General features: G+C 70.1%; 3 protein-coding genes across 5 annotated transcripts in view; 2 read left to right on the top strand and 1 right to left on the bottom strand.

Moving 5' to 3' along the window:
- Nucleotides 1-7,181, top strand: part of SPEG (striated muscle enriched protein kinase) — a 33,931-nt gene extending 26,750 nt beyond the window's left edge. For 2 of the 3 annotated variants that reach the window (XM_082762995.1, XM_082762993.1), the window contains exons 30-41: nucleotides 74-2,318; nucleotides 2,406-2,552; nucleotides 2,632-2,748; nucleotides 2,831-2,998; nucleotides 3,263-3,385; nucleotides 3,565-3,729; nucleotides 3,857-4,475; nucleotides 4,560-4,799; nucleotides 4,879-5,102; nucleotides 5,324-5,399; nucleotides 5,588-5,737; nucleotides 5,878-7,181. In XM_082762995.1, coding sequence (XP_082619121.1) covers nucleotides 74-2,318; nucleotides 2,406-2,552; nucleotides 2,632-2,748; nucleotides 2,831-2,998; nucleotides 3,263-3,385; nucleotides 3,565-3,729; nucleotides 3,857-4,475; nucleotides 4,560-4,799; nucleotides 4,879-5,102; nucleotides 5,324-5,399; nucleotides 5,588-5,737; nucleotides 5,878-6,085 — 4,482 coding nt within the window. In that variant the 3' untranslated portion in view covers nucleotides 6,086-7,181. The remainder of the gene's footprint in view (nucleotides 1-73; nucleotides 2,319-2,405; nucleotides 2,553-2,631; nucleotides 2,749-2,830; nucleotides 2,999-3,262; nucleotides 3,386-3,564; nucleotides 3,730-3,856; nucleotides 4,476-4,559; nucleotides 4,800-4,878; nucleotides 5,103-5,323; nucleotides 5,400-5,587; nucleotides 5,738-5,877) is intronic. The other variant, XM_082762994.1, reaches the window with a different exon arrangement.
- A 455-nt stretch (nucleotides 7,182-7,636) lies between these two features.
- GMPPA (GDP-mannose pyrophosphorylase A) lies at nucleotides 7,637-11,812 on the top strand. The gene is made up of 12 exons (XM_082763933.1): nucleotides 7,637-7,751; nucleotides 7,833-7,930; nucleotides 8,409-8,512; nucleotides 8,599-8,791; nucleotides 8,872-8,931; nucleotides 9,009-9,139; nucleotides 9,810-9,944; nucleotides 10,028-10,125; nucleotides 10,233-10,279; nucleotides 10,352-10,444; nucleotides 10,535-10,703; nucleotides 10,788-11,812. Exons 1-12 carry the CDS (start codon nucleotides 7,709-7,711, stop codon nucleotides 10,886-10,888), a joined length of 1,272 nt encoding a protein of 423 aa, XP_082620059.1. The 5' UTR covers nucleotides 7,637-7,708; the 3' UTR covers nucleotides 10,889-11,812.
- A 767-nt stretch (nucleotides 11,813-12,579) lies between these two features.
- On the bottom strand, nucleotides 12,580-16,229 carry LOC309879637 (rac GTPase-activating protein 1-like; the record flags this gene model as incomplete). The annotated part of the gene is made up of 15 exons (XM_082763561.1): nucleotides 12,580-12,701; nucleotides 12,787-12,901; nucleotides 12,976-13,108; nucleotides 13,214-13,319; nucleotides 13,396-13,597; nucleotides 13,676-13,771; nucleotides 13,864-14,025; nucleotides 14,106-14,293; nucleotides 14,419-14,542; nucleotides 14,794-14,871; nucleotides 15,257-15,310; nucleotides 15,419-15,497; nucleotides 15,649-15,773; nucleotides 15,850-16,052; nucleotides 16,145-16,229. The coding sequence occupies 15 exons, from the start codon at nucleotides 16,227-16,229 to the stop codon at nucleotides 12,580-12,582; spliced, it is 1,872 nt and encodes a 623-aa protein (XP_082619687.1).
- Between the last annotated feature and the right edge of the window lie 224 nt (nucleotides 16,230-16,453).

The following is a 16,453-nucleotide window of genomic DNA, read 5'->3' as shown; positions in this document are numbered from 1 at the left end:
GGGGCTGTGCGCCGGGCTGTAGGGTGCCGTGCCACCCAGCGGGGCCTGATCCAGCCCTGTCCCCGTGCTGCAGCGCTCGCAGATCAGCTACAAGTGCAACATGGTGCTGCGTCCCATCCCGGAGCTGCTGGAGGACACCTCCAACCACCTCTCCATCGCCGTGCCGCGCCACCTCAAGGAGTCCCCGGCGCTGTCGTCCTCCTCAGACTCGGACGACCTGGACGAGCTGCCCTTCATCCCCATGCCGCACCAGGTGGAGTTCTCCGGCTCCCGCATGTCCCTCAACGAGATCCCCACGGACGACGAGACTCCCGGGCCGCCCGAGGGCCCGAGGCAGGAGGTGGCCGTGCCAGGGGACGGCTCCGCCATGGAGTGGCAGAGCGAGGGCGCGGGGAAGCCCGGGGTGGCCCTGGGGAAGAGGCCGAGGGCTGCAGGGCCACGGCGGCCGTGCGCGGAGGCAGAGGCACCCGGCTCCTCCGACGAGGAAGCCCCCGAGGCCCAGAAGCGGACGGAGTACCCCCGCAAGGCCATGAGGAAGGGCTCCAGCCTGGAGTCCCCGGAGAGCGCCCGCAGGGGCGAGTTGAAGCGGGGCGGCTCGGCCGACAGCGCCCTGCTGCTGGGGCAGCCCCCAGGGGCCGAGGAGGGGGCCGAGGTGGGCCGGGAGCCCCGCCGAGCCCTGGCCAAGGCGGCCTCCATGGAGCTGCCGCGGCGCCGGGGGGGCGAGGAGGAGCACGCCCAGCGCCTGGAGCTGATGCGCCAGCGCCTGCTGCGGGGCGGCCCTGCCGACGGCAAGGTCAGCGGCTTGCGGGGTCCCCTCCTGGAGACGCTGGGGGTCAGCCCTGACAAGAAGGGGCTGCGGCCGCCCCGCATGGAGCAGCTGGCGCCGGCGGGGCCGCGGCTGGTGAGGGCAGCCTCCAGCGAGGCCGCCTCGTCGCAGCATCTGCCTGCGGAGCGCGTCCTGCAGAAGAGCAGCTCCTTCAGCCAGGGCGACGCCGAGCCCGTCGTCCGGCACCGCCGCTCCGGCGCGCCCCTGGAGATCCCGGTGGCCCACGCAGAGGCCCACCGGCTCAAGGAGTCCCCGTCGCTCTCGGCGCTCTCTGATGCCCGGCCCCAGGCACCGGAGGCCACCTTACCCCGGCCCCCCACGGCCAAGGCTGCCCAAGAGAAGAGGCGAGTCCCCGAGGAGCGGGGCCAGCCCCCTGCCAAAGCATCCACCACCGCTGCAGGGAAGAAGCCGGCAGCCGCGGGGCAGGAGGAGAAGGCGACCACCAAGGCTGAAGCCACCAGAGCCGGTGGGGAGGGGGCTGCCAGGGTGAGAGCAGCCACCCCAAAGCAGCCCGCAGGCCCTGGCACCCGGGCCCCCAAGGCGTCCTCCTACGCTGAGGTCATGCAAGCCATGGGAGCCACATGGGGCGGGGAGACGGCCACCGAGGAGACCCCGCAGCCCCCAGCTGCTGCCCCTGCCCCTGCCCCTGCCCTTGCCCCTGCTGAGCCCCCCGCGCCAGCACCAGCAGAGAAGAAGGAGCCGAAGGCCACCGGCTCCTCCAGCTCCCTGCTCATCGAGGACATCGACTCGGAGGAGGTGTTTGAGGCCAAGTTCAAGCGGAGCCGCGAGTCGTCACTCAGCCGCGGGCTGAAGCTCCTCACCCGCTCGCGCTCCGAGGACCGGCACTTGGCCAGCCCCGCGGCGCACGACGAGGGCATCTACCGGCCCACACCAGCCGGCGTGCCCCTGGAGCTGCGCAGGAGCCAGCCCGATGGCTTGGCGGAGAAGTCCCAGCCTGGCGGCTTGGCGGCGAAGTCCAAGTCGGTGCAGGACCTGCACGAGGTGCAGAAGGACAGCGGCTTCCTCCGCAGGATGTCCGTGCTCCTCAAGCGCACGCCGCCTGCCGAGAGGAGGAAGAGCAAAGGGGAGGAAGGGGGCGGCGAGACCCCGACCCGCGGGCGCCGCTTCTCCTGGAGCCTGGGCCTGGGCAGCTCCAAGGAGCGCAGGGACTCAGAGAGCCTCCGCTCGGAGCCGGGGGGCGGCGGGGAGAGCGAGTCGCCAGTGGTGGCGGTGCGCAGGAAGATCAGCGCCACCATGGAGCGCGTGTCCTCGCGGCTCCGCAGCCTGTCGGACGAGCGGCCGGAGGACGAGGAGCCGGGGGAGCCCGGGCAGCGGCGGCCCTCCCTGCTGCGCCGCTCCATTTCCGAAGGCGACAGCCTGCGGCGGGTGGGCGTCGCGGCGCAGGACCAGGTGGGCCCCCCCCCGGCACCGGCGCCCTCCTCCGAGTCCCTGCGCTCGGAGGGCAGCACCCGCTCCTCCGCCTCCAACAAAGGTGAGCTGGGGGACGACGGCACCGCCGGGGCGGCCGGGGCTGTCCCCAAGCCCCCTCCTGAGCCACCCCCTGTCCTCGTCCCCGCAGGCGAGGGGCAGAAGCGGTCGCGCTGGGAGCGCTGGGGGCTGTCCCGGGCTAAGAAGGAGAAGATGTCCTCGCAGCCCAGCATCCCCTCCAGCCTGCTGCGGGAGGAGGGCTCGGCGGCCGGCCGGCAGCACGCACCCAGCGAGTCGGGTAGGCACGGCCGGGGCGCAGGGTGTTCAGGGCCCCCGCTGGCACCCCACAGTCCTTACCCTGTCCCCCCGCCCCGCAGACTTCCCCCCCGTTTTCCACATCAAGCTGAAGGACCAGGTGCTGCTGGAGGGCGACGCGCTCACCCTCTGCTGCCTGCCCGCTGGCAGCCCGACCCCCAGGATCGTCTGGATGAAAGGTGGGGGGCTGCTGCCGGGATGCCGGGCCGCTGGGTGCCGGGGGGGCCGCGGTGGCATCGCTCTCCTCTGCTCCCCCGGCAGACAAGCGCTCGCTGCAGCCGGACAGCGCGCTGAACATCGTCTCCTGCAAGGACGGCCGCCAGATGCTCACCATCGCCAAGGTCTCCAGGAAGGATGCGGGGCTGTATGAGTGCGCAGCCGCCAACACCCTGGGCACAGCCATCAGCTCCTGCACGCTGGCGGTGGCACGTAAGGATGTGGGGGGGGACCTCGGGGGACAGGGCATGCACCAGGCGCTGGGGATCGCCTGCTCCGGCTGCTGGGGGCTGGCTCTGGCAGGAGGGACACGCTTGGGCACTGCTGCTCGCCTGGTGGCACAGCCCCGGGGCTGGGGACGCACCGGGGCAGGGCACTCGGTCTCTGCTCTCCACCTGGGGCTTTCGAGGGGGCCACGCTGCTGTTGCACAGGCATCTCCCCGTGGGTCCCAGCCTGCCCTGTCTGTCCCCCGGCAGGGCTCCCTGGGCGGCCGGGCACCCCGGAGATCGCCCAGAAGTACAAGAACACGGTGCTGGTGCTGTGGAAGCCCGCAGAGAGCAAAGCCCCCTGCACCTACACGCTGGAGCGCCGGCTGGAGGGTACGTGGCCAGTAAAAGAGTGGCCACACGCTGCTTGGGGACACCCCCTGGCTGGGCTACAAGCCTTGCCCTTGCATGGATGGGTGCTGGGGGCCTGGGGAAGGGTCCTGGGGGGGGGACAGGAGGCTGCGCCCTGCCTCACCAGCTCCCTGAGCCTCACCGTGCCTCCGTGCCGGCAGGGGAGCACGAGTGGAAGCTGGTCAGCACCGGCATCGCCGACTGCTACTTCAACGTGACGGAGCTGCCCCCTGGCAGCACCCCCAAATTTCGGGTGGCCTGTGTCAACAAGGCCGGGCAGGGGCCCTTCAGCACCCCGTCGGGCAAGGTGCACCTGGAGGCAGCAGGTGAGCAGAAGCCCTTCCCGCGGGGCAGCACCCACAGCGAGCTCAGGGACGTGGGGCTGGCTGTGGGGCTGCAGCCCCTGCTGCCCGCACCCCGCTCCTGGCTCACGGCTCCCCTTCCTCCCCGCAGATTCCCGAGCTGCCCCGGCCAAGGACGTCGCCGTCCCTGTCCCCGACAAGGTGGCCTCCAGCCGCTCGACCCAAACCCCCCAGGCACAGCTGGAGCCCCCGGCCGCGGGGCTGCCCCCCACCACGCCGCCCCGCAAGCACAAGGCAGCGCTGCAGCAGCCTGAGCGCCCACCGCAGGCCGGCGTCCCCGGGGGGCCGCGGCCAGACCCCGAGCTGCCTCCCAACATCACCGTCTGCGAGCCCCCAGAGCTGGTGTTCACCCCCCCTCGGACTGCCGCCGTGCCCCAGGCCAGCTCCCCTGCCCGGGGCTCCCCCACGGACACGTCCACCCCCGCCTCGCCCACCCAGGGCTCCCCCCAGCCCCGGGCACCCTCCCCATCCAAATCCTCCCCCGCTCCCCCGGCGTCGACCACCTCCAACGCTGCTCCCCCCAGGAAGATGCCCCCCTACATGGTCACCTCCTTCGTCTCCATGCCCCCCGCCTCGCCCCCTGCCCAGGAGGCCCCCGCCTCTGCCCCGTCCTCCAAGGAGCCCCCGGCTGACAGCGGGGCCCCCGACGGCACGGCGCTGCGGCAGGGCATCCCCCAGAAGCCGTACACCTTCCTGGACGAGAAGGCGAGGTGAGGATACGTGGGATGGGGTGCTGTGATGGGATGACCCCAAAACATCCCGCCCGGGGGGCTGAGCATTGCCCGGTGCTGCAGGGGCCGCTTCGGGGTGATCCGGCTGTGCAAGGAGAACGCCACGGGGAAGCACTTCATAGCCAAGATCGTGCCCTACGAGGCGGAGAGGAAGCAGAGCGTGCTGCAGGAGTACGAGATCCTGAAGGCGCTGCACCACGAGCGCATCATGGCCCTGCACGAGGCGTACATCACCCCCCGCTACCTGGTGCTCATCTGCGAGAACTGCGCCGGCAAGGAAATCCTCTACAGCATCGTGGACAGGTCCCGGCGGGCGGGCAGGGGGGGCACCGGGGTTTGGGGACTGGCGTGGGGACCCCGCTCACGTCCCCAAAACCCGCAGGTTTCGCTACTCGGAGGACGACGTGGTGAGCTACGTGCTGCAGCTGCTGCAGGGCCTCGAGTACCTGCACGGCCGCCGCATCGTGCACCTCGACATCAAGCCCGACAACGTCGTCGTCTCGGGCATGAACGCCCTCAAGATCATCGATTTCGGCAGCGCCCAGACCTACAACCCCCTGGTGCTGCGGCAGCTGGGCCGGCGCGTGGGCACGCTGGAGTACATGTGTGAGTGGGGCAGGGGGACGGGGCACAGCCCGGGGGGCTTTGGGGAGGCTGGGGGGTCTTTGGGGAGCTGGGGGTGTCTGGTTTTGTTTCTTTTTTAGGGTTTCTGGGCTCTGTTGGGGTATGGGGGTGTTGGAGGGTGGAAGTGGGGGTGCTGGGGGTGCTGTGGGTAGGGGGTGCTGGGCTGGCCACCCCATACACGTGCCAGATTTGCTCCCTTGCAGCGCCGGAGGTGGTGAAGGGCGACCCGGTGGGCTCTGCTGCGGATGTCTGGGGTGTCGGCGTCCTCACCTACATCATGTAAGAGAAGGGCTGCACCTGGGGTGTGCTGAGCAGGGCTCGGTGCCATGGGGGACACCGGGCTGGGGGGACGCTGCAGCCCCGCAGACCCTCCCCAGCCGGACCCCTTTATGGGGGGGTGTGGGTGCGGGGTGCCCTCCCTCGGCTGCACCCCGTCCCGTGCCACCTCCTCCCTCCCTCCCTCGCAGGCTGAGCGGGCGGTCGCCGTTCTTCGAGCTGGACCCCATTGAGACGGAGAACCGCATCCTGGCGGGGCGCTTTGACGCCTTCAAGCTGTACCCCAACGTCTCGCAGAGCGCTGCCCTCTTCATCCGCAAGGTCCTCACCGTCCACCCCTGGTAAGTGCCTGCTCCTGGAGAGGGCCGGGACCCCCTGGGGCCAGGGCTGGAGCGCTGGCATTTGGTTTTGGGATGCTGTGGGGCACCGAGGTGGTGGTGGGCACCCTGTGGCCCCTGACCGTGCACCACCCCTGCGCCAGGAGCCGCCCCACGGTGAAGGACTGCTTCGCCAACGCCTGGCTCCAGGACGCCTACCTGATGAAGCTGCGCCGCCAGACCCTCACCTTCACCACCAACCGCCTGAAGGAGTTCCTGGTGGAGCACCAGCGGCGCCGCGGTGAGGCCGTCACCAAGCACAAGGTCTTACTCCGCTCCTACCAGGGCGGCCAGCCGCCGGGGCCGCAGTAGCCGCGAGGGGCGAGGAGCCAGAGGAACATTCCAGGGGCCGCGGGATGGGGCGGCCGAGGAGCCGGGAGGAGCCCACGGACCCCACGTGCCGGGGACGCTGGCGGGGCAGGACGGGGAAGGGGACGGGGACAGGCGGCGACTCTTTAGGTGGAGACGACGGAGAGGGAAAACGGAGCCCCAGCGGGGGCCGGGCAGCGATGCCGGGATGGATGGATGGATGGAGAACGTGTCAGAGGGTTGGGGGAGGACGGCATGGGGACGGGATGCGGATGAGGAGCTCGGAGAGCCGCCAGCACGCCGGCCAGCCTGGGCCATGCAGTCGGTGGGATCTGGCCCCACAACACGGGTCCTGCCACAGCTCAGCCGCGTGCCTTACACCACAACCCGCGGCTCCCACCGGCCACAAGCACAGGGGGCGAGGGGCACAAGCCCTCCGGCACAGACTGAGGATGCCCGGCAGTGCCCGAGGTGGGGGGCTGTGCGGAGAGGGGCCAGCCTCCAGCACGGCCCTGTGGGTCTGCAGCCCAGGACCCACGCCGGTGCCTTCCCCGGGGCTGCGTGCCACCCCCGGCAGCCCCGTGCCACGCACACTCCTGCGCCTGCTCAGGCCCACGCTGCTCGTGCTCCCTGGGGGCACCCCGAGCGGGTGGAGATGCTCACCCACGCGCCTGCTCCTGCAAAGCCCCCCCCGGCACCCCCTGCAGCACCTCCCACCCCGCAGAGCGCTCACGCACGGCCCCACACGTGCCTTGCTGAGCCACGCACCCCCTTGCACACGCGTGCCCTTGCACACGCACACACGCCACCCGCACCAGGGCTGTGCGGGGTGCTCCGTGCTCCGCACCCCTCCCTGCCCGGCCCCCCTTTGCCTCCCCTGGGTGCCCCGCTGCGGGTCGGGGGCAGCATTTGGGCACCGCCTTCCAGCTGCTGCTGTAGCGCTCGGGCTTTATTTATTGACCTGGGGGAGAAGGCTGCTGCCCCGGCTCTGCCCCCGTCCCCACGCCTGCCCCCGCCTCTCCGCCGGGCTCCGGCATCGCCACCGTCCCCGTGGCCTGGAGCAAGCGAGGTGCCAGAGCAGCAATAAAGGCCCTGAGCAGCCGGATCCCGTCTCCGTGGTGTTACTGGGGGGGGGTGAGCCGTGGGCGTGCAAGGTGTGCAAGGTGAGGGGAGTGTGGGAAGTGGGGATGGGGTGGGCTGGGATGAGGACAGGGGTAGAAACAGTGGTGATGGGGGGTGGCCCCATGCACCTGGCTGCACACACAGCCCTAAAGCGTGCACCGTAACACACACGCGTGTGCAAGGGCACAGCTGGAGAGATGCTCGTGCAAAGGTGCACGTGTAGCTGCGCACCTGGGCGTGTGTGCAGGCACGAGGGCTTGTGCCCGGGCACCACCCCATGCCCTCAGCACCATCCCATTCCCAGACGTGTGTTTGCACACCCACACACCCCCCCCACGCGCGTTCCTGTCCAGCGGGGCGCGCCCTGCAGCCGTGGCGCGCCCCAGGCCCCGCCCACCCCCAGAGGCCACGCCCCCCGCGGCGCGCCGGCGGGCTCCGGGTGACGCGTCCCGGCCACGTGTGCGGAAGCCCCGGGTGGCAGCGGGCGGGCCGTGCCGGGCAGCGATGCCGCTCAAGGCCGTGATCCTCATCGGGGGCCCGCAGAAGGGTGAGTGCCGGGGGGCTGCGGGGGGGTAGGGGCCCGGCCCGGCCCCGCTGACCGCCCTGCCCGGCCCGACCCTGCCCGCAGGCACCCGGTTCCGGCCGCTGTCGTTCGAGGTGCCCAAGCCGCTGTTCCCCGTGGCCGGAGTGCCCATGGTGCAGCACCACATCGAGGCGTGCGCCAGGGTACGGGGGGGTAAAAGGGAAGGGGGGAGGCTCAGGAGGAAAGGGAGGGGTTCAGGGGGAAAGGGGGGAGTTGGGGGAAGGGGGTGTCAGGGGGAAAGGAGGGGGGCTGGGGAGAAATTAGGAGGTTTGGGGGAAAAGGGGGGTGTTAGGGGAAGGGGAAGTGTTGGGGGAAATGGGGGGGCAGGGGGAAATAGGGGGGTTTAAGGGGAAAGTAGGAGGTTGGGGGAAAAGGGTGGTGTCAGGGAAAATGGGGGACCTAGGGGGTAAGGGAGGGGGAGGGGGGAAAGGGGAGGCTGGGGGTAAATTAGGGGGTTGGGAGGAAAGTGGGGGTGTCAGGGGAAATGGGGGACCTGGGGGGTAACAGGGTGTCAGGGAGAAATTAAGACGCTGGGGAGAAAATGGGGGTGTCAGGGGAAATGGGGGAGCCGGGGGGTAAGGGGGTGTCGGGTCCCAGCGCTGCCCCCCCGCTGTGCCCCAGGTGCCGGGCATGAAGGAGATCCTGCTGCTGGGCTTCTACCAGCCCCACGAGGCCCTCAGCCGCTTCCTGGTGGCGGCGCAGCAGGAGTTCAAGATCCCCATCAGGTGGGTGCCCGCCTGCCCCGCTCCCTGCCACCTTCCCTGGCTGCTTCCCCCTCTCAGCCCCCTTCCCCTTGTCCCCCCGCCCGCAGGTACCTCCAGGAGTACGCGGCGCTGGGCACGGCGGGGGGCATCTACCACTTCCGAGACCAGATCCTGTCGGGCGGCGCCGAGGCTTTCTTCGTGCTGAACGCGGACGTCTGCTCCGAGTTCCCCTTGCAGGAGATGCTGGAGTTCGGGCAGCGGCACGGGGCCGCGCACAGCTTCGTCATCCTGGGCACCACGGTGAGCTGGGAGCGGGGCTGGGCGCTGCGTGCCTCTGCCCTGGGTGCAAACTCCAGCGCTCAGCCAGCCTCGCCCCGCAGGCCAACAGGACGCAGGCGCTGAACTACGGCTGCATCGTGGCCAACGCTGACACGCAGGAGGTAGCTGAGGGGCAGGGGGTGGGCGGTGGGGGCCACGCCGCTCCCCTGGGCAGCGCCTCACCTCTCCCCCTTGCCAGGTGCAGCACTACGTGGAGAAGCCCAGCACGTTCGTCAGCGAGGTGATCAACTGCGGCGTCTACCTGTTCACGCCTGCCATCTTCCAGCACATCGGCGAGGTCTTCCAGCGGCAGCAGCAGGAGCTAGCGCTGTGAGAGCCCCCCCTGCCCCTGCCCCTGCCCCTGCCCCGCATCCCTCCCACCCCCCCGCTCCCCGGGGCTGCAGCGGCACGCTCATCCTCCATTCTTTCTCTATCTTCTCTCCTCCTCTGCCATCACTCACTTGTTTCCTGGTCCTGCACCAGCTGTCCTTACCTTGGGTAAGTCCGTCCCGTCCCTCTGTGTCTGCGCTGGCTGCTCTCCGTGCTGCCCTGCCTGCCCCTGCGGCGTGCTTCCCTCCTCCTCCCGCTGCAGCCCTGCCAGGCTGTCCCCTCTGTGTCTCCCGGCCAGCTTGAGGCTCCCCTTCTCCCTCCCTGTCCTCCCACCCCATCCTCATGCAGCGCTGTGCAGGGGGCCGAGGGAGCTGCTCAGCAGGGAGCGTTCTGCTTCCCCTCCATCCCTTTCACCCTGCAAGCACCCGGCTGTGCAGCGAGGGCAGGACCCAGCATATTTCCTCCTACCCGGGCCAGGTGCAGCTCTTGCACCATCCGCTTCTGGCCCCGAGCTTGTTTCAGCTGGCAGAGCAACTCCGGCCCTGCCTTTGGGAAAAAGTGCACGGCCAGGAAGGAGTCTGGGGAGAGCCCCGTGGCCAAGGAGCCCCTCAGTTTGGGGTGGGGGGGGTCCCTGGCTGGGGCGGGGGGCTGACGGTGCTCTCGCCTGCAGAGAGGAGAGCTCCAACGGCTGGCAGCGCGCCGAGGTGATCCGGCTGGAGCAGGACGTCTTCACCGCGCTGGCCGGCAGGGGCAAGCTCTACGTCTACAAAACCGACGGCTTCTGGAGCCAGATCAAATCGGCTGGGTACGGGCGGGGGCTGCGTTCGGACCCTCCTCAGCCCCGAGGGCCCCGCAGCCACAAGAACAGCCTCGCTTTCTGTCCCCCAGCTCTGCTATCTACGCCAGCCGCCTCTACCTCAACCAGTACAGCAAAACCCACCCCGAAAGGCTGGCCCAGAACAAACCCGGAGGCCCCATCATCCGAGGTACCCCCTGCCATCCCCCAAGGGCCCTGGGAGCTGCCCCGTGCAGGAAAGGGACCCACTGGGCAGCTCCCCGCTCACACAGCCCTGACCCCCTCCCCGCGTTGCAGGGAACGTCTACATCCACCCCACGGCCTCCATCGACAGCACGGCAGTGGTGAGTGCCGGGGGGCCCCGCGGGGCTGAGGGCGCCGTTTCCTGAGCTCATCGCCTCCCTCTGCCCCCGCAGCTGGGCCCCAACGTCTCCATCGGGGAGGGGGTGACGGTGGGAGCCGGCGTGCGCGTGCGCGAGTCCATCGTGCTGCACGGGGCCGCGCTGCACGTAAGTAGGGCTCGCCCCGGGGAGGGGGCGTCCCCCCCAGCGCCTCGCTGCCCCTCTCTCACCCCATCACCGCTCCCTGCTGCCCCCCAGGACCACACCTGCGTCCTCAATACCATCGTGGGCTGGGACAGCACCATCGGGCGCTGGGCGCGGGTGGAAGGGACGCCCAGCGACCCCAACCCCAACGACCCCTATGCCAAGATCGACAGCGAGAGCCTCTTCAGGGACGGCCGCCTCACGCCATCCATCACCATCCTGGGTGAGTCCCAGCTGCAGCCTGGTTTCTGCAGGACGGGGCAGGGTCTGCTCCCCTCTTACCGCCCCCCCGGCGCTGTCCCCGCAGGCTGCAGCGTCACCATCCCCGCCGAGGTGGTTATTCTCAACTCCATCGTCCTCCCTCACAAGGAGCTGAGCCGCAGCTGCAAGAACCAGATCATCCTCTGAGGTGGCTGCCTGCTGGGCTGGGGTGGCCTCTGCCACCTCTGTCACCTCCCGGGGGGTCCCAGTGCCCCGGGGGCGGGTGAGGAGCCCCCTGCCAGTGCCTGGTTCCTGCTCCCAACAGACATTAAAGCTGGTGAGCATCAGCCTCGCTTGCTGCTTCTCTCGGAGCACAGGGATTTGGGTGAGACGTGGGGACAGCACGTGGCTAAGGCACCAGGCCAGCTGCTGCCAGGGGAGCTCCTGCTGCCTGCGGGGTCTCCGGCCCTGAGCTTCGGGTGCCTCTGTACCGAGGGGCAGTACCCACGGGGGCTTGGTACCCCGTGCCTGGCTGCCCCCCAGCCCGTGTCTCCAGTTCTTGGGAAGGTCTTAGAGTCATGGAATAGCCCCAGCTGGAAGGGACCCGTAAGGATCATCGAGTCCGACTCCTAAGTAGGAGTTTTGACCCATCTAAGAGGCGGGGGAGCTCTGACTGCCTGCTGTGCCTCCGCACCCCACCCAGCACCAGCCGGTTGCCAGACTCCTGCTGTCAGCAGCGGGATTGCAACAGCCTGAGCTGGGCTCCTGCCTCCCGGGGCAGGGACAGCAGCGCCAGGCTGCTCCCAGGGCACTGGGCAGGAGGGCTGGCAGGGGCAGGCCAGCCCTTTGCCTTTCCCCCCGTCCCTTCCCCGTGCTGTGCGCTCTGTGCTGAAGCCCCGGCGTGCCCCGAGCCCCTCACAGCCCCTGCTCTGCAGCAGGCACGGCATTAGGGATTCTCCATCCATCCTGCACCCCCCCAGCTCGGCGGATTTGCAGCAAATCCTTGCTCCCAGCCCTGTGCATTCCCGTGCCAGCTCTGCTGTGGTCCTGGGCGGGGATTAGCTGTTCCCTGACTTTAAGCACATTAAAACTCCTTCAGTTTTGCCTCTGCCTTGGATGTGCTAATTTCCGTGCCCTCTGGTGAGCACCCCTGCGCGGAGGGAAACTGGGCCAGCAGAGCTGCTCGCTGTCAGGACCGTACTTGAATTCTCTCCTCCGGCTCCCACAGCTGCCCTGGGTTTTTTGGTACAGTTTTCGGGTTAGTTTCCAGCCCTGCTGCGGGGCAGGCAAGCCCTTGCCCCATCCAGCTCCCCCCCGCACACCTCCGCTGCGCTCCAGCTCCGTGCCGGAGGGGAGGAAGGAGTTAAAGGGGCCCCAGCCGAGGTGCCAGGAAGTCTGGAAGCGCTTAGGGTCGTCCTGCCCCAGCAGCTCTGATTACTCGGAGGCCAACATCTGGGCTGACAGGGGCCCCTCGCTGCAGGGGGACCCTGCCTGTCCTCCCCCTGCCCACCCAGGCGGGTGGTGGTGCCGGGAAAGCAGGGAGGGCTGCAGGGAGGGCCGCTCACCAACCCAAAAACCCAAGCCCAATCCTGCCAGGGAGGGATGCACACCAGTCCCAGCCCGGCTGGTTTTGCTGCAAAACGTTTAATCGAAGTATTTCATACCGACACTTAACACGAAGCAGCCCCTGAGCCCTGAGCTCAGCGCCGCAGTCCCACGCTGCTCCCTGCCACAGGCTTCCCTCCTCCTCCTCCTCCTCCTCGCTGCCAGCTCGGTCCCCGGGGAGCACAGCTACACAGGGGAGGGGAAGAACCGCCCCACCTTCCTGGGGGAGAGGAGATGAGTCAGGAGCACCAGTCCTGCCCGCCTTGGTTCCCCCCAGCCCCCTCCAGCAGCACTCACGGGGGCCGTGCGGCCGTGCCCACGCAGCTCCGCAGGGCGCCGGGGAGGCAGCAGGTCCCGGGGGGGCTCAGCTGCCCCCCGTGGGGCTCCGGGGAGGCGACAGGGTGGCAGAGGGGCTCTGTGGGACAGAAGGCAGATATGGGGTTAGGGTGTCGCACCCCAACCCTGCTATGGGCACAGGAGTGGGGGTCCTATGGGCTCACCGCGTTCACCCTCTGGGTCCGGGGCGCTGGCAGGCGTTGGCACCAGGTTCTCCTGCTCCGTCCCCACGAAGCCTCTCCAGAAGTCGGGCGGCAGGGCGAGGAGCCGAGCCACCACCTGGGCACGGAGGGATAGAGCTTGGGGCTGCTGGTGGCACCAGGGGCACCGCCGGCACCCGGGGCCCCCCTCACCTTGCTCTGCCGCGGCGTGTCCTCCATGATGGCCAGCGGCGTGGGGGTGGCCGAGCTGTGCCCCACCAGCGTGGGGCCGAAGACACGGGACAGGTTGAGGATGTCCATCTTGCAGTCGGGGCTGCGCGACACCCTGCAAGAGGGGACGGGGGGAGTGTGCTGCCCGGCCCAGCGAGCCCATCCCCAGGGGATCCCATCACCACAGGGAGGTGGGCGCAGAGCCCCCTGAGCCCCTCACCTGAGCAGGTGCAGCATGAGGAAGGCCAGCGTGTCCCTGTTGGCCGGGGGCAGCTTGCCGACCACGTGCCGCAGGGCCGTGCTGCAGGCGGTCTCGTCGGGGATGTCTGCGGTGGCAGCGGGGTTTTAGCCAAGGATCGGCCCCAAACCCCACCCCGAGCCCGTGCTCGTCCCCCCGCTCACCAGCAGCCCGCAGGAAGGCCGGGTGCAGGCTGAAGGTGACCAGCGGCTCCTTGAGGCCCCGCAGGAAGTCCTTGAGCACCCCGCACACCACGTGGATGTCGGACACGTCGCCCAGGCTGGGCAGTGCGCCGCCGGCACGCAGCAGCCGCTGCTTCCACTCCCGCACCAGCGGCTCAGCACCTGGCACCCGGTACAGCCCTGCCTGGGGGAGCAGAGGGGCTCAGCCCCGTGGGGAGCACGGCCTCACCGTGCCCCCTGGTGTCACCACCCCGTCCCCTACCTCGGCCAAGCCGCGCGTCTCCACCTCGGTCACACAGTGCACCACCAGCGCCGGCACCAGCGGAGGTGTCGGGGGCGCGAAGTCAGCCAGGACACCCTGGGGAGGACAAGGAGAGGGGAGGGCAGTGCTGGACCCACACAGCCCCAGTCCCCAGCCCTACATCATGCCCTAGCCCGTGCCGCCCTCACCTCGCGGGGCCAGGCGTGCTGGTGAGGCCGGGGTCCGCAGGGCCCGGGGCAGTGCGGGCGGCACTTGGTGTGCAGCAGCAGCTGGCAGCGCCGGCACTTGAGGGCGGCCTTCCCGAAACGGAGGCGGGAGCCGCAGGCACCGCAGGGCTCGGGGCGGATGACCTGGCGGGGGGAATTTGGTCAGCACCCCCCTGAATCCCTCCTGCGTGCCCCGGGGTCAGAGGTGGGGAGGAGGCACGCACCGTTTTGGAGGTGAACTGGTGCTGGGGCTGCAGGAGGCTGGGTGGAGGGGAGGTGAAGGGGGCTGGTGCTGGCTGCCCCACAGGGCCGCCCTCGGTGTGGCTGTCCTGCCCCGGGGCACGGCCACCCGAATCCTCAATGGTGCCCCACGCAGTGGCCGGCTCTGCAGAGAGAGGAGGCAGTGGAGGGGACCCCATAGGCAGGGGGCCACAGTCCCACCACAGTGGGAGCAAGCATCCCCCAGATCTCCTCCCTCCCCTGTGATGGCAGCACCCCCAGGCTGGCCCCACACCCCCCTCCCATGCCCCCATCCACGACCTGCACGCGTGGAGACGCGGTGTCCCTGGCGGGAGCGGCGGGGTGGCACCAGCACGGCGGGCGGGAGGCTGCCAGCAGGCTCCGGGACCTCAGCAGGAGGGGGTGCAGGGGGCACAGTCACCTGCTGATTCAGGGGGGCAGTGAGGATGTGCCCAGCTGCAGCCCCACAGCGCTCCCCATGAGCTCTGTGGTCCCGCACAGCCAGGGGTGCTGTCACCCAGGACAGAGGGACAGGGACTGCGGGGACCGAGGTGCACCCCAAGCCCTCGCAGCCCTGCAGGACCAAAGGACGCGTCCTCCTGTCCTTCTGGCACCGGGCCCTGCATCCCCACCGCCCCCAGCCCTGCCCAGGCTGCTGGGGTCCCTACTCACGCTGCTCGGGGGTGCCACAGAGGAGCGGTGCCGCTTTGCCACCACCACGGGGCCGATCTGCGGGGCCAGGGACACACGCTGGGGACAGAGAGAGAGGGAGGGGGTGAAGGGTGGGCAGGGAGCCTGACTCTGACCCTTGAGGCCCCCAACATCCACACACCAAGAGCCCAAAACAGGCGCTCTCAGCCCCACGGGGTGCATCCCGTGCCCTTGCAGCACCTGCCCCACAGCCGGTACCGTGGGGGCCGTGCAGGCCAGGCCTGCAATGCAGAGGTGCGAGCGGAGCTGCGCGCAGGATGCCCGCACGTGGGGATGAATTATTGAGGAGCCCAGCTGGGCCGCGGCGCAGGGTAATGGAGTTTCTATTGATCCAGGAGGTTTGCTGCGAGACGACGCTCCCAGCCCAGCGCCGATAAATTACCCCCCCCGCCAGCCTCCTGGCAGCCCCACGCTCCCCTCCTACCTGCCTCTCCTGGGCTTTGCGCTTCAGGGCCCGCGCCACCGTCACCTCGACGTCCTGGAAGGCAGAGGGGGTGCTGGGGGCTGGCTGGGCCATGTGGGGCGAGCAGCACCCCGGTATTTGTGCTCTGCCACAAGCAGGACAGGGAGCGGGGTCGCTCCTTACCACGTCATCCTCGGTGCGGTCGTAGCTGATGTCCGAGTGGGACAGGAGAGACTGGCACGAGTCGTCCACCGCGGATGACCTGCGGGAAGAGCTGGGGCTCAGCACAGCTGGGGCTCCCCCAGACCCCAGCCAGCACCTGGGGCACCTCCGCAGAGCCTGAGCGTGCCCCGAGCCCCCCCAGCCCCTCAGAGGAGAGGGTCAGGGGATGCAGGGCCACCAGCTTTGCTCACCTCCTGCCTGGTGCCAGGGTCATCCCGAGGCGCCGGCCAGCCAGGGCTCTGAGGACAGAACACTGCTCCCCATTTCCCCATGGCTCCTGCATCAGCGACTCGAAGACCAACTGGAGTTTGCGCTCCTGCAAGCCGAAACGGGGCAGCGGTGAGGCCGGCAGCCCCCAGTACCCCGCTTCACCAGCCGCCGGCCCCACCGACCTGCTTCTCCAGCTCAGCCTCCGCTCGGTGCCGCTTCTTCATCTCCACCTCCACCTGGTTGCGGGCGTGCTTCAGCTTCACCTCCAGCGCCGCCCGCTCGGCCTCGGCACGGGCCAGCTGCTCGCGGGCTCGCCGCCCGTCCTGCTCCAGCCGGCGGCATTTCTGGCGCGTCGCCTCGAAGCAGCGCGCGATGCGGATGTAGTCTGGGGGCAACACCGCGCGGCACGCTGAGCGACCCCGCACCCACACCCCGCACCCCGTGGGGAGCCCCCACCCGGGGGCCGCGCGCTCCCACCTTCCTCCAGGCTGCCGCCCAGCTCCAGCAGCTGCAGCGCCCGCTCCAGCTGGGCCAGCAGCCGCCCGCAGCGCTGCCGCAGCATCCCCGCACCACGGGACGGGACGGGACGGGGCGCACCGGGGGGGTCCCCAGCCCCGCGGGTCGCAGGCTCCGGGCAGCGGCCGCCGCGCTCCGCCGTGCGCCCCCGGGCTGGCGCGGGCTGCAGGGGGCCGGGGGCCCCTCCCGGCCGGCCTATGTGGGCCGGGGGTCGGGGTGGAGCCCGGCCCGGCTCCGCCTCCCCCCGCCCCGACGGCTCCCGGAGCAGCG

Source organism: Aythya marila (genome assembly GCF_965140915.1).
Source record: "Aythya marila genome assembly, chromosome: 6".
Lineage (NCBI taxonomy): Eukaryota > Metazoa > Chordata > Aves > Anseriformes > Anatidae > Aythya > Aythya marila.
The sequence above is the reverse complement of the archived record's forward strand: the minus strand, read 5'-3'. Positions and strand labels throughout refer to the sequence as shown.

Coding starts and splice junctions, on each gene's coding strand:
- GMPPA (XM_082763933.1), top strand. CDS start 7,709: ATGCCGCTCAAGGCCGTGATCCTCATCGGGGGCCCGCAGAAGG. Junction 7,752..7,832: donor CATCGGGGGCCCGCAGAAGG/GTGAGTGCCGGG, acceptor CCCTGCCCGCAG/GCACCCGGTTCCGGCCGCTG. Junction 8,513..8,598: donor GAGTTCAAGATCCCCATCAG/GTGGGTGCCCGC, acceptor CCCCGCCCGCAG/GTACCTCCAGGAGTACGCGG.